Genomic DNA, 16,870 nt, shown 5'->3' on the forward strand with positions numbered 1-16,870 from the left:
AAGCAGTATAAGAGAAATTAGCAGAAGCCAAGAGAAAACATTGTTTTTTTAAATATGAAAATTGAACAATTGAGCGCTAAAGAAAGAATTTCCTCCACAGAGAGATGAAAGTAGTAAAAGTTGCTTCAATTTTAAGTGGTCAGGAAATAAAATGGGTTTTAATACATCGAAGTTAAACTAACAGTGAATACAAACACCCTTCAGAGTTGAAAACAGTAACTCTTCATACCTGAGTACCTCGCCAATAGGCCGCAATTGTTGTAGCCGACTCCTCACAACGTTTCTGGTGCTTCAGTTCTCGCAAAAGCTTGCGTGCCTTCCAGTGGGTGGGGGGGTGAAACGGGAAGAAATAAAATTAAATTCCTGTTTTTTGTTAAAAAGATTCCCTCCCTTCCTTTGGATGCTCACCGCTGCTGCACACACATTGTGGTTTCTTGTTGAGCCTTGGTAGCAGGATTGTCAGCTCTCTGGCCTTTCCCGCAGTGGTGTCTATACTGCTGTGCGTTTGGCTGACTCTGTTCTTACAGTGTCAGAGTACGCAGACTGAAGGGAACTTGGTTTAAAGACAGACTCAAACTCAGCCCCTCTAAATGAGACTCTGGTGCTCTACCCACCCCAAAACAAACAAGTCTTTCTCAGTTACCTTTTACCTGGTTCAAAACTAATGTTGATAATGGAAATAACCATTTACAATGAGCGGTCTTACACTATGGGGGTACATTTTCTTCTTTAGTGTTCCTGGTGCCGATGTTTGCGTACCAGAAGTGCATGTTAGGAATTCAGGCAGCTGCTGCCCCCGACCTACACGAAGCTCTGCATCGCGAACAATAAAGATAAAAAGTCGCTCCAATATTGCTTTGATATATCATATATACAAATCAACTGTCACAATTATAAATAATGCAGTGATCAGTACTTTTTTATACATTTACCTTCATATGTAATTTGACAGCGACATGGATTAATGAGAATATCTGAACATTACAGCATCATATATTGTAATGGCAACATTCAGAAGTTCAGGTCACAAAATATGAAGCATTCACAAAATTCTGAGCACATTTTAGAATGAGGAGGAGAATATAAAAGAGGTGAGTAATCTGATAAAAGATGGTTAATTTCTAGTGAACATTCCCTCCCCAAAAGGCTGTACTAGTGCTGGGTTGCTTGCTGCTGTAGATCCAGCTGCTAGAAGGTGTGCAAAATCAGTACTGAATGATTCATCCTACAGATCGGTGCACCAGATGAGCCTGGCTGAAATCAGAATGTACTCTGGATGATCCAGTGTCCACTCACATCACTATATAATGTATTACAGTGCCTCTTATAGAATTATACAGCACAGAAAGAGGCCACTTGACCTATCATACCTGTACCAGCTCTTTGAAAGAGCTATTCAATTAGCCCCACTCCCCTGCTCTTTCCTCATAGCTCTGCAATTTTTTTCCCTTCCAAGTATATATCCAATTCCCTTTTGAAAGTACAGTATACTGAATCTACTTCAACCACCCTTTCAGGCAGTGCATTCCATAACTCACTGCGAAAAAATGTTTTCCCTCATCACTGGTTCTTTTGCCAATCATTTTAAATCTGTGTCCTCTGGTTACTGACCCTCCTGCCAGTGGAACCAGTTTCTCCCCATCTACTCTCTCAAAACCCTTCATCATTTTAAACACCAACTACACACGGAGGCCAGTGCCGAGCAAAAGAATCTTTGTGGTTACACCGAAACTGCAATGGTCAAAAGACAGTCACTCTTCAAAAAAAACAAAATTTATTTACATTACTAGTAAGTAAATATAATCGAGATCATCAGATTGCTACATACCAATCTAAACTAATCTAGCTTTTGGAAGTTTTTTTCTTTTCAACTGTCTCCAATTTTGTTGAAACCTTATAAGGAAGTAAATCAGATCAAAGAAGTCAACTAGATCTACTTGTTTTTCATAACTTCATGATTATTTTATAACATCTTAAATATTATATATGACTTTTATTGGAAAATAATGTAACCAAAAATGCAAATGTGAAAGAAAATTAGTTTTCTTTTCTACAGGATAACTCACCTTCCATCCTCTAATATATGACTGGATAAGTAAGGCCACACTCTTGAGGTGCAGATATTTCTTCCGTTGCTATGTTGAAGAAATCAAGGAAGAGAAGGTTTCTTAGTTTCTTGAAGCAAACTAGTACCAGGGGCAGGTTAATGCAAATCCCCAACCCAGGTTGGCCACAGGAACATAATAATCAATGCTTGATATTGCTCCAATAAGAGTTGGTAAATTGCTGTCAATGAGGAACTAAACCATACAAACCAGAATGATTCTGGCTTTGATTGCCAGGCTGATCTCAGCCAGGGTGCAGTATCGGTACTACAATGGAACTCAGTACCTCTGGGCTGGAGATAGAGGGGAAAAGTCCAGCCAAGGTCCAATGCCAATGCAGTAACCACTGCTGGAAACAGCCTCTGCATGGATCTCAGATGAGAACTGAATCAGGCTCAGCTGTGGTAACCCCACAATGCTCAACGTCTAGGCTCATGACATGAAACGTTGGGTGAGGTATCAGAGGGTGAATAGTTCCTGTGAAACTATACCCCAGCATGAGTCAGCATTTTCAGGGGAAATGGGGAGGGATAAAATAAAACCAGTCCTGGGAAAGTAATGAGAGTTCAAATGGGGGGGAAAAAATTCACAAAAGAGTTGAAATGTATTTGTTCAACTTGATGACAGCAAAAGTGATTGTGGTGTGTTCAGGTGATAATGAACATTATTTTATTATGTATAATTTACAAACACCCGACACCTCCCTAAGGGGCTCAAAACTCAAGAATACAAAGCAGTGAAACAGCAGTAACCGTATTCCAGTTTCATGGTTTCCTCTAACTGCATCGTCAGTCTGACAGGATAACAATCACCAAGTCGGCAGCTTTAATAGTATTTTAATTCAACCATTACAGCGTACCATTAGTGGCTTGATCCCTGGGGTGTTAATAGCATTCAGCAGTACAGGAACTATGCACTCTGTACCTTAAAACCCCTCCATTAGTGCTGGTACAGCATATTTGCAACATACAATTGAAACAATGGAAAGTAGGAAATGTCCATTAACACCCATGGAATTTTGAATATTTAACATGTGTCACCGCAAATTCAAACACACACAAAAAACTTGCAGCCCTGGTATACAATGGGTCAGTGTTTATTGTTGTTTTGCATTAATTTTTTTCTGCAAGTGTCGAGGGGGAGGAACATCCCTTAAAATATCTTGAACCACAGAAGCATTTCAATACGATAGGGAGCAATCTGCCTTTTAAGCAACTAAGTAAAATCGTAAGTAAAATCTATATTTTTTTTAGTAGCATGCTAGACTTCACTTAAACAAAATCTCACCCTTAATCTCTTTAAAGGACTCTTAGGCCGAGATTTTCCCTACCTCGGCGGGTCCATGGTGGGCGACGTCGGCGGCGGGAACCGGCCTCGCTGCTGGCTCCAGCCCAGTGTGGAATGATTTTCTCCTGTTTGGGCTTGTTAAGCCCACACAGCACGTTTCCCGGCCAACTGAAGGAAGCGGGTCTGATGATGTTATCTGATGATGCGTCATCAGCCGATTTCCTTAAAGGGACCATGTCCAAATTAATTTTGACATTTGTGCGGTCGGTGTTTCACAGCATGGAGGTGCTGCAAACATGGACAAGCACTGCACAGAGGTGCACGGCGGCACCCAGGCTCTCCCATGACTCCTTCGAGTTACATCACGCAGGAAGGTTCTCTTCCCTTCCAATGGGCGGAAGAGACCTCCCCAGGAGATCAACGCATCCTGGTTGCAGATTGCACAGGAGGGCACAAGCAGGGATGTGGTCAGGAGGATCAGGTTGCAGTGGCGCAAACCTTTCAATGATCTCAGTAGATCATGAAACGTTAGTACAACACTCAACCTCATCCTGCTGTGCCACTCATCACATTCCCATTACTCTGCCTTCCCTACCCTACTCCTGCACATGCTTACTCTCACCAACTTACCTTGTAGCTCCACCCGTCCCTCTCTATCTACATTATCACTTCCTCATCTCACTAGCCACCCCTCAGACTCACCCTCATCCTAGTCCAATCATGCCAACTAACAACACACAAGGGTGTTTTAGCCAATGTTCATGTGAAGTTTCTGCTACTGTGCTGTCAAACATTGAAATCTTTATTTTTAACACTTTGCATTCTTGGACAGATTTGTGTGAACCTTTGGAAGTGGCTTAGTGAGTTGCAGTGAATGGTGAGACATAACAATACCCCCCGCAATGGTGATGAGTGTGAAAGGAATGGCTTGGACATTGTAGGGATGCTTTATGGTGTGGGTGTGGGCTGGTGCCAACCTGGCGCATCATGTGGCAGCCAGGGTGTACAGCATCAAGTGAAGTAAATCTGGCCATGGTGAGGCCATCCCATGCGTCCCGGGCAGCAATGTGGTCGGGTGCTGATGCCCTCTGTCCTGTGCAGCATCAAATGATTGCGGAGAAGGTTGGTGTTGTTGTTGGTTCTGCTGGTGTGCCTGGTGATGCTGGTGTTCGGGCTGCTCGTGAGGTGAGAGAGTTTCAAGTGCACCCATGCTGATGGAATAGATGGCAGGTGAAGTAGAGATCACAGAAGCGATCTTTCAATGGTGGGAGAGGTAATGAGGTCAGACTGCATGGAGACTAGTGTAAAGACTTTCAGCATTCTGAATCTGTAGTGGAAACGCAGTTTAGAGAAGCTAGTGGTTAAGGGAAGATATCTGAATCAACTGGGAGTTTTGACTTGACATTTGAAGCTGTCAACTCATTAGCTGAAACAATGGCAAGTCACCTCCTGCCTCAGCTTCACTGACGAGGTCTAGGCACAGCAGGAAACTAGTGGGCGATCTGTCAAATTCAAAAAGCTGGGAAAAAAGCATTGTTAAGTGATTGTAAACAATTGCCTCCTCTGCCGCTGTGTGTTGGGTCTGCTCAGACCTGACATTTAGGAAAGGCGCATGGCGGCAGGTTGACAGCGGGGTCCCAACAAAGAAAAATCAGTTTCCCACCCGACCCATCACTGACCCCCCGGAAAAATCCCTCCTTAGACTCACAACACTAAGCGATAAATGCAATTAATCATTACAATGATAACAGAAAACACCAAAAAGACACAGGTCAGTCACCATTCTAAGGAGAAAGACAGGTCAACAATGGCTAGTCTTAGATTCTTACATCATTCTAATGTAAAATCCAGCAGCCAGTAGACTGCTGAAAGGACTGCACTCCTGGTACAATTTAAACGTAGGTATCTAACTTCAATGTCTTCAAGATCATATCCAAACAGGCCGGTTATAGATCCACTATTCCACGGGGAAACAACAGCACTTCTTAACTTTTGATGTACTAGTACTATATGAGGCAAGGTATTTGCTGGACTATAAACCACACTGCACTGATGGGCTCCCAGAACACAAACACGCATGCTTCTGCTGTTAAGATCTTTAGTTTACATCATTCTAATAATCTCCTATGCGCATTTATGCCATGGGCACGTTAGATCGGAGTGTGTAGAGACAGGTTCAGTCTTGCTCGAAATCATGGGGGAAGGTTTCCTCCTTATAGTAGGTGTTGTAACTCATGTTTTTTAAATTGGTTTGTGATTTCACTACAGATAGATCACTTGGGAAATCTCCAACCCCTCCCATGAGTGGTGCCAGTGACGTCCAATAGTATCAATTACTGTATGGAACTCACTGGGCCGGAATTTGCGGCCCAGATGACGGCAAACTGGCAGCGTTCGCAGTCATTCGCCTTTGAAACTGACTGCAACTTCGGGATTTGGCTCATGTGGAATCCTGAAGTTACAGTCTGGCATTTACTGCTCCTCCACAGGCTGCACTGTGCCAGCCCCACAGAGACGGCAATCAGTGCAATCTCTCAAATCAGGGAAACTGATGAAAACTTCGGTTCTTCCGCAGTAATTACACTGTTAAATTCCCCACTAAAAGTGAGACCTAAAGGGATCAGGTATAACTGGGGTTTTAACAGCGCATTGGCTGCTAGACAAAGGTTATGGCCCTGAAAAACTAATTTTAATTTTGTGCAGTGTCAAATTTATCTGTTTTAATAAAAAAATAAATTAAGAAACTTAAAAAAACATTTTTTTTTTAAAGTTTGTTCATCTTTATTTCAGGTTTTCCTTTTCCCCCATGTGAGAGCCCAATCTTTGTTTTGCTCACTAACATTTTTAAAAAGTTAGAATTTTAAGAGCTTGCTCACTTCCTTGTTCACGGTCTGTGAGAATTCTATGTTTTGAATGGCTGCTTAGATAGCTTGTTGACATCACAGCAGCTCGCACTGGGGGATCCCCACTGTACTCTGTTGATTTGAACTACATGTCGGAAAACCCGAACTTCTCAACACAGAGATCGCAAGATCTTTGTGCGAAGCTTACTCCAGGGCCAGCAGCGAATGCCTTTGCTTCGCCGCTGACTGCAAATTCATGCCGTTATTAGTGTGTAAATAATCCAGCAATTTGTGGCGAGGAAGTAATACGGCGTGAGTTGCTAATCACTACGAGTCGCTGGATGATTTATACTGCTCCACCATTAGCCTTGCAGAAACGGGAGCTTTCCATCAATCTCCCAGTGAGTGTCAAGAAATTGCTGGAATTGTGCTGTTAACACAAATTAAACCCTAACCTAAATGCAGAAAATTAGGGCTGGTATTTAACAACAGGTTTTATGTTCCTGCAATGCCACTCAACCTCTCTGGCCCAGAAAGGAAACAATTGAAACTGGAGTCTCATTCCTGCAGGTAGTGAGTTTTCTTTTAATGTAATTTTTTTTTCTTAATTTTCCTTTCTGTCTCTTTTTTCTCTGAATCTTAATCCAATCTTTCTTTCCCTCTCTTTATTCCTCTTTCTGTAAATAATTTGAATCTAGTTCGCCCTATTTCCTTCTCCGTCGTTCCTCTGTTTCTTTCTCAATCCTTAAATCTCATTAATTAAGGAGGTAGACTGTTGGTCTCGTCATTCACCGAGGAGCCAGATACCCTGTTGACCTTGCCGCGCTGTTAGCATCTCGTACTTACAGCTATTTGCAACACAAAAATCTTTCACGCTGAAGCGTGAGGGATAAAATCTAACAAATGCGCTAATGATGTAAACTGCATCAACACACATGGCTACGTTGTGAAAATGCCACTTTGCCATTTGCACGTGATCATCATGATCAAGATCCTATGTGCTTTTTACTCTCCTACGTGATCAAAACTATGAGCAGGAATTTCCTCGGAGCTGCTCCTTTTCTCTGTAACCTCCTCCAGACCTACAACCCTCCAAGATATCTGCGCTCCTCCAATTCTGGCCTCTTGCACATCCCCAATTTTAAATCGCTCCACTACTGGTAGCCGTGCATTCAGCTGCCTAGGCCTTAAGCTCTGGAATTCCCTCCCTAAACTTCGCTGCCTCTCTACCTCTCTCTCTCCTCATTTAGGATGCTCCTTAAAATCTACCTCTTTGACCGAGTTTTTGGTCACCTGTCCGAATATCTCCTTATGTGGCTCTGTGTCATATTTTGTTTGATAATGCTCCTGTGAAGTGCCTTGGGACGTTTTACTATGTTATAGGTGCTGTATAAATGCAGGTTGTTGTTGTTGCTCCTGCTCTGCAACTTTGCTAGAAGTGTGGCGGAAACCCCCGTTTAAGCATACAAGTGGGATCCCATTGGTGACACTGTGGCAGAGGGGCGGGAACAGCGACGAGGAAACTCCCAGCCAGTCTCTTTTTAAAGTGGTGCTGCACAAGAGGCTCTTATGAAAACCACTTACAAAATGTCTCCTAGTCCAAGCCGAAATAGTGATCTGGCTCTTCTTCAGCAACAGGAAGTTCGTGCGGCACTTCCAGCCACGATAGATCTTCTGAATAAGTGTGGCCAAATCTTCCAGGCGACGCTTTCTCAGATCTTCCAGCTCAAACAGCTGCAGAAACAAATACAGTAACGTAATAGTTAGGGTCATGGTAAAGGTCAGGCCTAATTTAAATTTCTGACTCTATGAGATCACATCAAAGAAGTCCCTAACTGCATTGACAATTGCATTCAGCTCGAATTAGGATGTTCCAAATGGAGAAGTTAGAAGAATTTTTTTTTTTTTTTTATAAACAGAGGGTTGTCAGGATATGAAATGTCCTACCAGAAGCAATGACGGGAGTAGAATTCAGAAGAGCTTTTAAAAGGAGAAGTGGATAAATATTTTGAAAAAGAAAAATTTGAAAGGGTACAAGGAAAGGAACAAAGTACTGTAGATAGCTCTTTCAGAGAGCCAGCGGTGCGATATGCCAGGTGGCCTTCTTCTGTGCTGTTAAAACTCTACGATTCAATGGACTCTTGTTGCTTCTGTGGTCCCCTTTCTCAAGTCAGTCTACATGCTGGTTATCAATTTGATGCATGATCAGGATTTAGATCAGTTATTGGCACTGGAGTACTTCCAGTTAATTTAAATCACAGCCAAAAGTGGCACTTTGCTGCCGCTTGCAGCAATACTTCTTAAACCATAAAATAAACACAAGCAAACAACATGCCATCAAATTAATTACTGCACCGGATTGTGCCCATCCTGTATTTAATTTAAAATGTTGATTTAATGTTAATAACTGCTGTTTAAATGTAAATTCCCTGAAACCTGAGATAACGGTGAAGGTTACAGCAGGGGATTACCTACCGTTCTGGGGTTTCGAATAAATATCTTTGATCTACCATATGAAAACTCTTCAGGAGGGATCTGAAGTTCTGTCAGCAGCACTTTGACACCGTCCCTTAAATTAAATGAATATAACAAAAAGTTTTAGTTGATGCCAACGTTAAAGTGAAGCTTCTCCCTTTGCAATAAGTAAACTAAGTAATTTTACGCAACAATTGTTACAGGAGATCACTCTGAAAGAAATGAGATGGACTTGAGAATGTGATAGAATTTATGTTCAAAGCTTTGTACTATGTGCTGTACTTTTTGTTACTCAAGTAAAATATGAATCCTGAACACATTACAGTCATCCAGTTAATTATCTACACTAAAGTTTTCAATCCAGAGACTTGATTTTGCCAGTGTAGTGCAGTAAACATTTTGTTTGTGTTAATGGCCCAGAAATTCAGGTCTCCACGGGTGAGTACGCACCGGGTACTCACCCGTAGACCCAATGGAAGTGCCAGTTTCCTGCATGCACTGCGCATGCGCGGGAAACTGGCACTTCCGTTCCTCTGAACAAAAGGGTTCAGAGGTCGAACGCGTGCGCATCGAACTTCATTTTTTTTTTCAGGTTTTCCCGGGAGCGTAAGTCTCCAGAATTTAGAAATGTAAAAAGCAGGCGTAAGGCCTGCTTTTAACAAGGTAAGTGGTGAATTAATTAAAATTAAAACATTTTTTCCACAGGTTTATTATTTTTAAATACTTTAAAGCAAGGGAAGTTTATTTTTAGCCCCGTTAGAAAATAAAATTATTTTTTTCAAAAATTTAAATTGTTTCAAATAGTTATTTCATGTAATTTATAGTTTATTTAAAAAAAAAATTATTTGACGATTTAGTGCTGTTTTAGGGCCGTAGCATTTATAAGTCTTGACAGCTCTTCCCGTCAGACTTATGAATGGAGCATTCCCTGCTCCGATTGGCTCCCCATGGCCCACGTGATCTCAGGGGATGCATCGAACTAACTGCGCCCCTGGGATACGCAACCACTGCGCGCCGGCAGCTGGACCAGGCCCCGGATCGGAATTCCACGGGGGCCCACAGCTCAACGGCCGGCGCGCTAGTTAAGTGCAGATCGGGGGCGTGCACCCGCGGGAAGCCCCCGACCCGAATTTCTGGGCCAATATTTCAAGAAATTCTCATTCCACCATGGCTCACTGGGTTTATCCACTGAGTTGCTGAGCCATACAGAATTGGAAGATGCCAGTTTTGCTCCCTGGTCTGTGCCAGTTGATCGTATCTGGTTTGGTGGTAGGGGTGCAACATTAGGTTTGAGATCACTATCCAGCTCCCCCTACAGGAAATATGCCTTGCATACTGTATGGATGTCAGACAAGGGCATGTTGGGCTCTGCTGTAGTCTGCCTGTAGGGTTGACTAACCTGTCAAGGCTCATACATGTATAATGGAAACTTGGGGTGAAGTACTGGAGAGTGATCGGCAGCTGTGGAACACGTCCCTCAAGAAGAAACTGGTTTCATGACAGGGAAGGAGCAGGAGAAAAATAACTGGCAGACAAAACTGACAAGAAGAACAATTAAACTCTCTCCTATATAGAATATTACTGTATGCTTTGTTCAGAAGAATTTGAGTGAGCTCAGTATAACAATGGATATAGTTACAAGTTTTAGTCATTAAGGTAGCTCACTTTGTTCTCAGTCCCCAGTCTATCATGTCCCTTCCCCTGTGCAATCATTTTAGAGAAATCAAAACCCAAATGTCAAAGAGATCCACCATTTATGGGCTACTTATCTCCTCAGCCATTCCACTGACAAATTACAAGGGGCTACATGCTTCCTGAAATATCTTCATTCACTTCAATAATGGCTGGCACCATGGGCCAGCCTGGAGTCATCCGATCCGAGAAAAAAAATATTATGAAGTTGGGTATTGTGCCTACTCAGCAACGAGCAGGCTTTCTGGGGCCCAAATCAGTTCTGAAGCCATTAAACCACAGCAGCTAAACACAAACAAATTGTTACGTATAAATCATCATTACACATGTGCTGTATTGCTGTCAAAGTTTCACTTTACTACTGATTATTTGCAAACTAACAGAAATGTGAAAAGGTGACAGGCAACAGCATCCCACAAAAGCAGGGGAGTTCGGCCCAGTGTCCTGGCCAATATTTATCCCTCAACCAACATCACTAAAACATATTATCTGGTCATTATCACATTGCTGTCTGTGGGACCTTGCTGTGCACAAAGAGGCTACCACGTTTCCTACATTACAACAGTGACTACACTTCAAAAGTACTTCATTGGCTGTAAAGCGTCTTGGGATGACCCGAGGTCATGGAAGGTGCTATATAAATGCAAGACATTCTTCTTTCTTTCTATTTGTAACTGCAACTTTTATCTGGCCACTGAACCTGGGATCTTCTGATCTGTGTGGCTAAGTGCTGCACAAAGCTTTGCCTTAATTTGCTTTCTCTCTTTTTCCTCCAGCAAAGTCTACCAGATAGTTATCAAGAGCAGGAAGCCTGGCCAAAGCTCCCCCTGCCCAACCCAGCAGATCTCAGGCCAGCTGTAGTGCTTCCACTCCCACACTGGCTGCAATCCGCTAACAAAAAATCAAACCCATGGCCATCTTGTGTGACTCAGCTACTCACTGGCTAACTTCACTGACCCACCAGGGGAGTATGGGGGCACCTTCATTTTTAATCCTTAAGCTTTCAGCAGTGTATGTAAAAAATAAACTGTAAAAATATTTTCTCCACTGTTCCTGGACCGTCATTAGTATAATAAAACCAAATAGGATTGCCGTACCTTGCTCCTTGCCTCCAGTGGGGCCACGTTTGTGAACATAGCATCTTGTACCTCTCCAGGCAGGACTCGTACGGCTGCTTGAAAGCATATCCGGCTCGTCGCACACGCACATTCTCCATCAGCCCCAGGTATCTGACCTGGTGGCACACTAAAGCCTCCGTAAAGACGCGTGCGGCTTTCTGATCATTCGGTTTGATGCATCTGTAATGTAGCCAGCATACGATTGATTGGCACTTCTGTACGAGTAATATTAAACTGCCCCTCAAACAAATATAGAGGATGAGATAATCAAATGCATTTCTTTGGAGACTCCACCTTCTCACTTAGCAGGGATCAACGAATTGGGTGCGAAGGTCAGCACACCTGATACACGGCAGTTCTCATTTTCTGGGAAAGGTGGCAGAGTCTCAAAAGTGTACCAGAATATTCTTTTAGCTGCTGTATGTAGGCAATACTGTCCAAATTTTAATAAATATTTATATTCAATGTATAATTCTGAACTACACTAGTTAAGGATGCCGCACCACTGTAGAAGTGGGGTCAACTGATAAACAAGCACAGCAGCTTTAACTAATCCCTGGGAACACAAACACTTAGGATAAATCAATGAGGCAAAATGTCATATACTTAAAAAAAAAAGCATAATGCTAGCAATCGGAAATAGAAACAGAAAATGAACACATCAGTCAGGAAGGAAAAACTAGGCTTACCTTTCGGATGTAACCATTTGTCAGCACTGTACACCCAAAACATTTACCTATCTTTCTTTTTCAGAAGCTGGTCGACCTGTTCCAACAATGTCATCCTACCAATTTTTGTAACTGCACATTTTTAGGATTGTTGAATTACAAATGATTTTCTGCAGCAAGGATCTCATTACCAGGGCTGTGGTTCCTGACACGTTCAAGTTGCTTTTTATATTGTGCTATGGAGCATTTGTCACACCATGTGGCTCATTATAAAGTAGGACATGCTTGGATCCTGAGCGTCACATTAGATTTACTATTTCAGAACATTCATATATACTGCCCAGTGGTTAATCTCTCTTCTGAGCATACGTGGGTTGTCACACACAACTTAAAATAAAAAATATTCCCACCTGATGTAGTTGGGATTTTTGGTCTGCAGATTTTTCATCAAAGTTGCTACAGAAGCCTTGAACTGTGACCCAGCCGTAGGTGGCCTCTTCAAGGACATCTTAGCTGGGTTTCCTTCTGGGAAGAGGGCTTTGACGAGCACATGGTTGGTCTTCCACATGGCCTGGGACAGGTCGCGATAGAGCAGGTCATTGTTTTTATCTACAAATCCTTCCACGTGGTACATCACCTTGAAAATGAAACAGAAATATTGATGATGTGATCTCCTATGGCACGATAACCATCAAAACAAGTCAACAGCAGCCCCTTAGGAATAAGTTATGGCCCGGAATTTGCACTCGGAGGCATACCTCCGGAGTACACCTCTGAACTGATAAAAAGTAATGCACCTACCTGCTGGCTCCCGGGCTTCGGGGTCTTCGGGTCCTGGGGCTCCAGGCATACGCCTGTGTAAAGGCCCATGGATCCCAGAGATGCAGGCGGTTCAGAAGCGTCCCTGGGATCACATGGGCCAGGTTCTCCAATCAGAAAGGAGGATTCCATTTACGAACGGAATACCCATAAGCATATGAGGAATCCCCAAATAATTAAATAATTTATACAACTGGAATAAAAATAAATGTTCCCTTTTTCAAATTTAATTAAAAGTCCCTTCAATAAAGCAGATACAAAAAAAATGTACTTTCTTCAAAAATAATTTTAAACATTTTAATCCGGGCCAAAATTTACATAAACTAATTTAAAGATTTATTTTAACTCTTACACTGGTGAAAGCAGGCCCTATGCCTGCTTTTAACAGGCGCAAGGGTTTCGTGGGCAGTAATTGGGCCTCTGCGCCAGCTAAAGTGATTTTTGGGTCGGTGCGGTAGATCTGTCAAGGTGAACCTTGACAGATCGGAAGTTCTGGGCTTTCACGCATGCGGAAACCCAAAACTTGCGGGGCCTTTCTGATGGCTTATGACGGCATACGCATCCACTTAATCCAAAGAAATTTGGATATAGCACAATAAATACAGAAATGACCAGCCATTAGACTGTGTTTTATAATTATAAGAAAACAGATACACAGGGCTCCATTTACAGCAGCTTCTGAAACTGAAGGCAAGAAAAACATCCTTACTTTTCTAAACATGCTCCTTTTCTAGCTAGGATACAAGTTTTGGATAAAGGAGAAGCAAACATTTTAGCTTGACTTTCTGTACCTTGCCAGCATAGTGTTGGATCCTGAAGCAGTTGTGAGGCAATGTGGTATCGTTGAGGAAGCGGGAACTTTTGCTCATCCTGCTTTCGAAGCGCTCATGTATGGCACAGACTTGATTGAGCTTCTCCAGGAAGGTCTCGTCTGTCACTGTACCAGGACGCAAGCATTCTTCATCAAGCATTGCCAGGATTCCATTTGTATTCTAAAAATGAACACACAAAGGTTGAGACTATGTCAACTTATGAAATATATTTTACAGTGCTATGACATTGTGATACACACACATAAATGTACATATATGTATACATATATACACACAAATATACACATATATATACACATGTATGTATTATTGTTTAGTACATATTAATGTAGGAGGAGACAGCACTGAACAATTCAGACTTTCCAGCAGGATAACCATTTCCCCATGTTATTCCTGGACTTCTGCTCAAAATTCAAGCTTACCTATTGGCAGAACAAATAAGAAATGTCAATAGAAATTACCACCAAAAAAGCTTTCCAAATGAGACAAGTCATCAAGAAACAACAGAGACACATTTATTTGCACATCGTTTACAAGTGTGACAAATCTTTTTTATCCTATTTGTTGGGATTTTGGGGCTGTAGATTTAGTTACTACAGAAGAGCCGTGCTATCATTTTTTTCATCACATGCAAGTGGTATATTTTTGTAAAGTTGCACAATGTGATGCTGTACAACATTTCAAAATGTATCAAGTAAGCATGGTAATGGCACAAGGCCCCGCTCATTCCTCAAGTAAAAAAAAAGTTGGTTTTTTTAAAAATGCAGATACTTCTACCTGACTTTGTTTAATTCTGAAAATTAAAAGGGTTATAAAGTGGTTAAACATGAGCTGCACCCACAATTCCCCCAGAGGAGTTCCTGAACTCACTCATAAGGATAAATGGAGGCCTAGATTAGATTGTTAGATGTTTCAATAGCAGGAGAGAGGTACAAAATGATGGCCAAGTGATCCTGAGCCATGCGATCCTCCCACCAGATGACTCTGAAGCAGCACTGACGTAGGTCACTTGGTCATCCGGTCAGTTGTTGAAAACTATTGACACAGGGAAGCCAAAAAGCGATCGAAGGAAATTGAAAAGGGTCCTGGAATTTTTTTTTAACTTACACAATTTAAAACAAGAAGGTGCGGAATGCAGAATTTCAGAATGCAATAGGTTTTCGGTAGAAGTGTAGATAAAGTTAACTTCTACCTGGTCTTCTCTACAGCGACAGGCCACAACAAAGTTTTCTGTGACTCCACCCATTTCACTGAGTCTATCAGGAATATCCAACCTAGCAGTGGAGTAGCTCATGTTTGCTGATACTACAAGAATATTACATTTAACCCTGTAGTGTCCTTAGACTAGAATTACATAGAATCTACAGCACAGAAACAGGCCATTCGGCCCAACTGGTCTATGCCAGTGTTTATACTCCATGAGCCTCCCCCCACCTTAACTGTCTCTTTCCACCCTGCCCCCATGACCCTCTATTCCCCTCTCCCTCATGTATGCATCAAACCGCCCCTTAAATGCATCAATGCTCTTACTGCAATTATATAGGACTTACTGCAATTATATAGGGCCCTGGTGAGACCACACCTGGAGTATTGTGTAGTGTTTTGGTCTCCTTACCCAAGGAAGGATATACTTGCCATAGAGGGAGTGCAACAAAGGTTCACCAGACTGATTCCTGGGATGGGGGGATTGTCCTAGGAGGAGAGACTGAGTAGACTAGGCCTATATTCTCTAGCGTTTAGAAGAATGAGAGGTGATCTCATTGAAACATACAAAATTCTTACAGGGTTTGACACGGTAAATGCAGGGAGGATGTTTCCCCTGACTGGGGAGTCTAGAACCAGGGGTCACAGTCTCAGAATAAGGGGTCGACCATTTAGGACTGAGATGAGGAGAAATTTCTGCACTCAGGCGGTAGTGAATCTTTGGAATTCTCTACCCCAGAGGGCTGTGGAGGCTCAGTCGTTGAGTATATTCAAGACAGAGAGCGATAGATTTTTGAATATTAAGGGAATCCAGGGATATGGGGATAATGCAGGAAAGTGGAGATGAAGTCGAAGAGCAGCCATGATCTTATTGAATGGCAGAGCAGGCTCAAAGGGCCAAATGGCCTGCTCCTGCTCCTATTTCTTATGCTCTCTGCTTCACCACTCCACATAGCAGCAAGTTCCACATTCTCACCACTGCTTTGAAAATGTTACTAATAAGTTTTAAACTGAAAGCCCTAAAATGGAAATGTTATTAAACAAAAAAAATAACAGTCAGTTCTTTGTAAATCCTCTAATCAAACTCAAAAAGTCCAACTTACATTTTCAATCAGCTCACAAATGATGGCATTGTTGAAGTACTCAATGTGAGTCCATTCAATTCCCTGTGAAATATATGAATGGTCAGAATTTGAATACTGCAGCAAAATATGGCTCCTTCTGATAATCTTTTAACACTTGGCTAAAGACAGTGTCTGTTTACATCTTTGTTCCAGTTGAGGATTTTTTTTCCAATTCACAATGACACTCTAAATTGGAAACATTGCAATGCTCTTCTGAGCCAGAATTCTCTGCACTTAAAAACATTTCACTTGAAAAGCTTCCAATTCTGCTCCCATTCCATTCCCCAATCCAAGTCAATTTCCCATGCACTTCATGGGAAACAGTCCAGGAACATACGTCATGGCACAAGGTCGCTTCAGTCACTTTGATGCATGCAGTCTTTTTTCCAAGGAAAGCCATTTCTTGAACACATGCCTTCCTAAACAAATCTGCAAATTTTCCTAAACAACAAGCGAGACAGATAGATGCTTTTTCAGGTGAAAGATGTTCTGGTATATTTGTAAATCATTTCTATGTGAATGCCAACAATAGCTTCATCATCTCAAGAAATGAGGCTGCAACTTTCACCATTAAAGCAGGCTCTAGTGCATCCCAATTGCAGATTTTTTAGAAAAGATACATACTAAAGCAAGCATTTTTTGGACAGGGGTGGGGTGGGGGGGGCGGGGGGTGAAGACATTGGAAAGATTCCAGGAAGACCAG

General features: G+C 42.1%; 1 protein-coding gene across 6 annotated transcripts in view; it reads right to left on the minus strand.

The window, feature by feature from the left end:
• Nucleotides 1–16,870, minus strand: part of myo1b (myosin IB) — a 397,467-nt gene that overhangs the window by 36,884 nt on the left and 343,713 nt on the right. For all 6 annotated transcript variants that reach the window (XM_085985844.1, XM_085985845.1, XM_085985847.1 and 3 more), the window contains 8 exons: nucleotides 16,147–16,209; nucleotides 13,799–13,999; nucleotides 12,599–12,825; nucleotides 11,500–11,700; nucleotides 8,711–8,804; nucleotides 7,820–7,969; nucleotides 2,067–2,135; nucleotides 230–316 (listed from right to left, as the gene is read on the minus strand). In XM_085985844.1, coding sequence (XP_085841970.1) covers nucleotides 230–316; nucleotides 2,067–2,135; nucleotides 7,820–7,969; nucleotides 8,711–8,804; nucleotides 11,500–11,700; nucleotides 12,599–12,825; nucleotides 13,799–13,999; nucleotides 16,147–16,209 — 1,092 coding nt within the window. The remainder of the gene's footprint in view (nucleotides 1–229; nucleotides 317–2,066; nucleotides 2,136–7,819; nucleotides 7,970–8,710; nucleotides 8,805–11,499; nucleotides 11,701–12,598; nucleotides 12,826–13,798; nucleotides 14,000–16,146; nucleotides 16,210–16,870) is intronic.

Source organism: Somniosus microcephalus, chromosome 4 (assembly GCF_052327205.1).
Source record: "Somniosus microcephalus isolate GS21.2 chromosome 4, FLI_Smic_1.0, whole genome shotgun sequence".
NCBI lineage: Eukaryota > Metazoa > Chordata > Chondrichthyes > Squaliformes > Somniosidae > Somniosus > Somniosus microcephalus.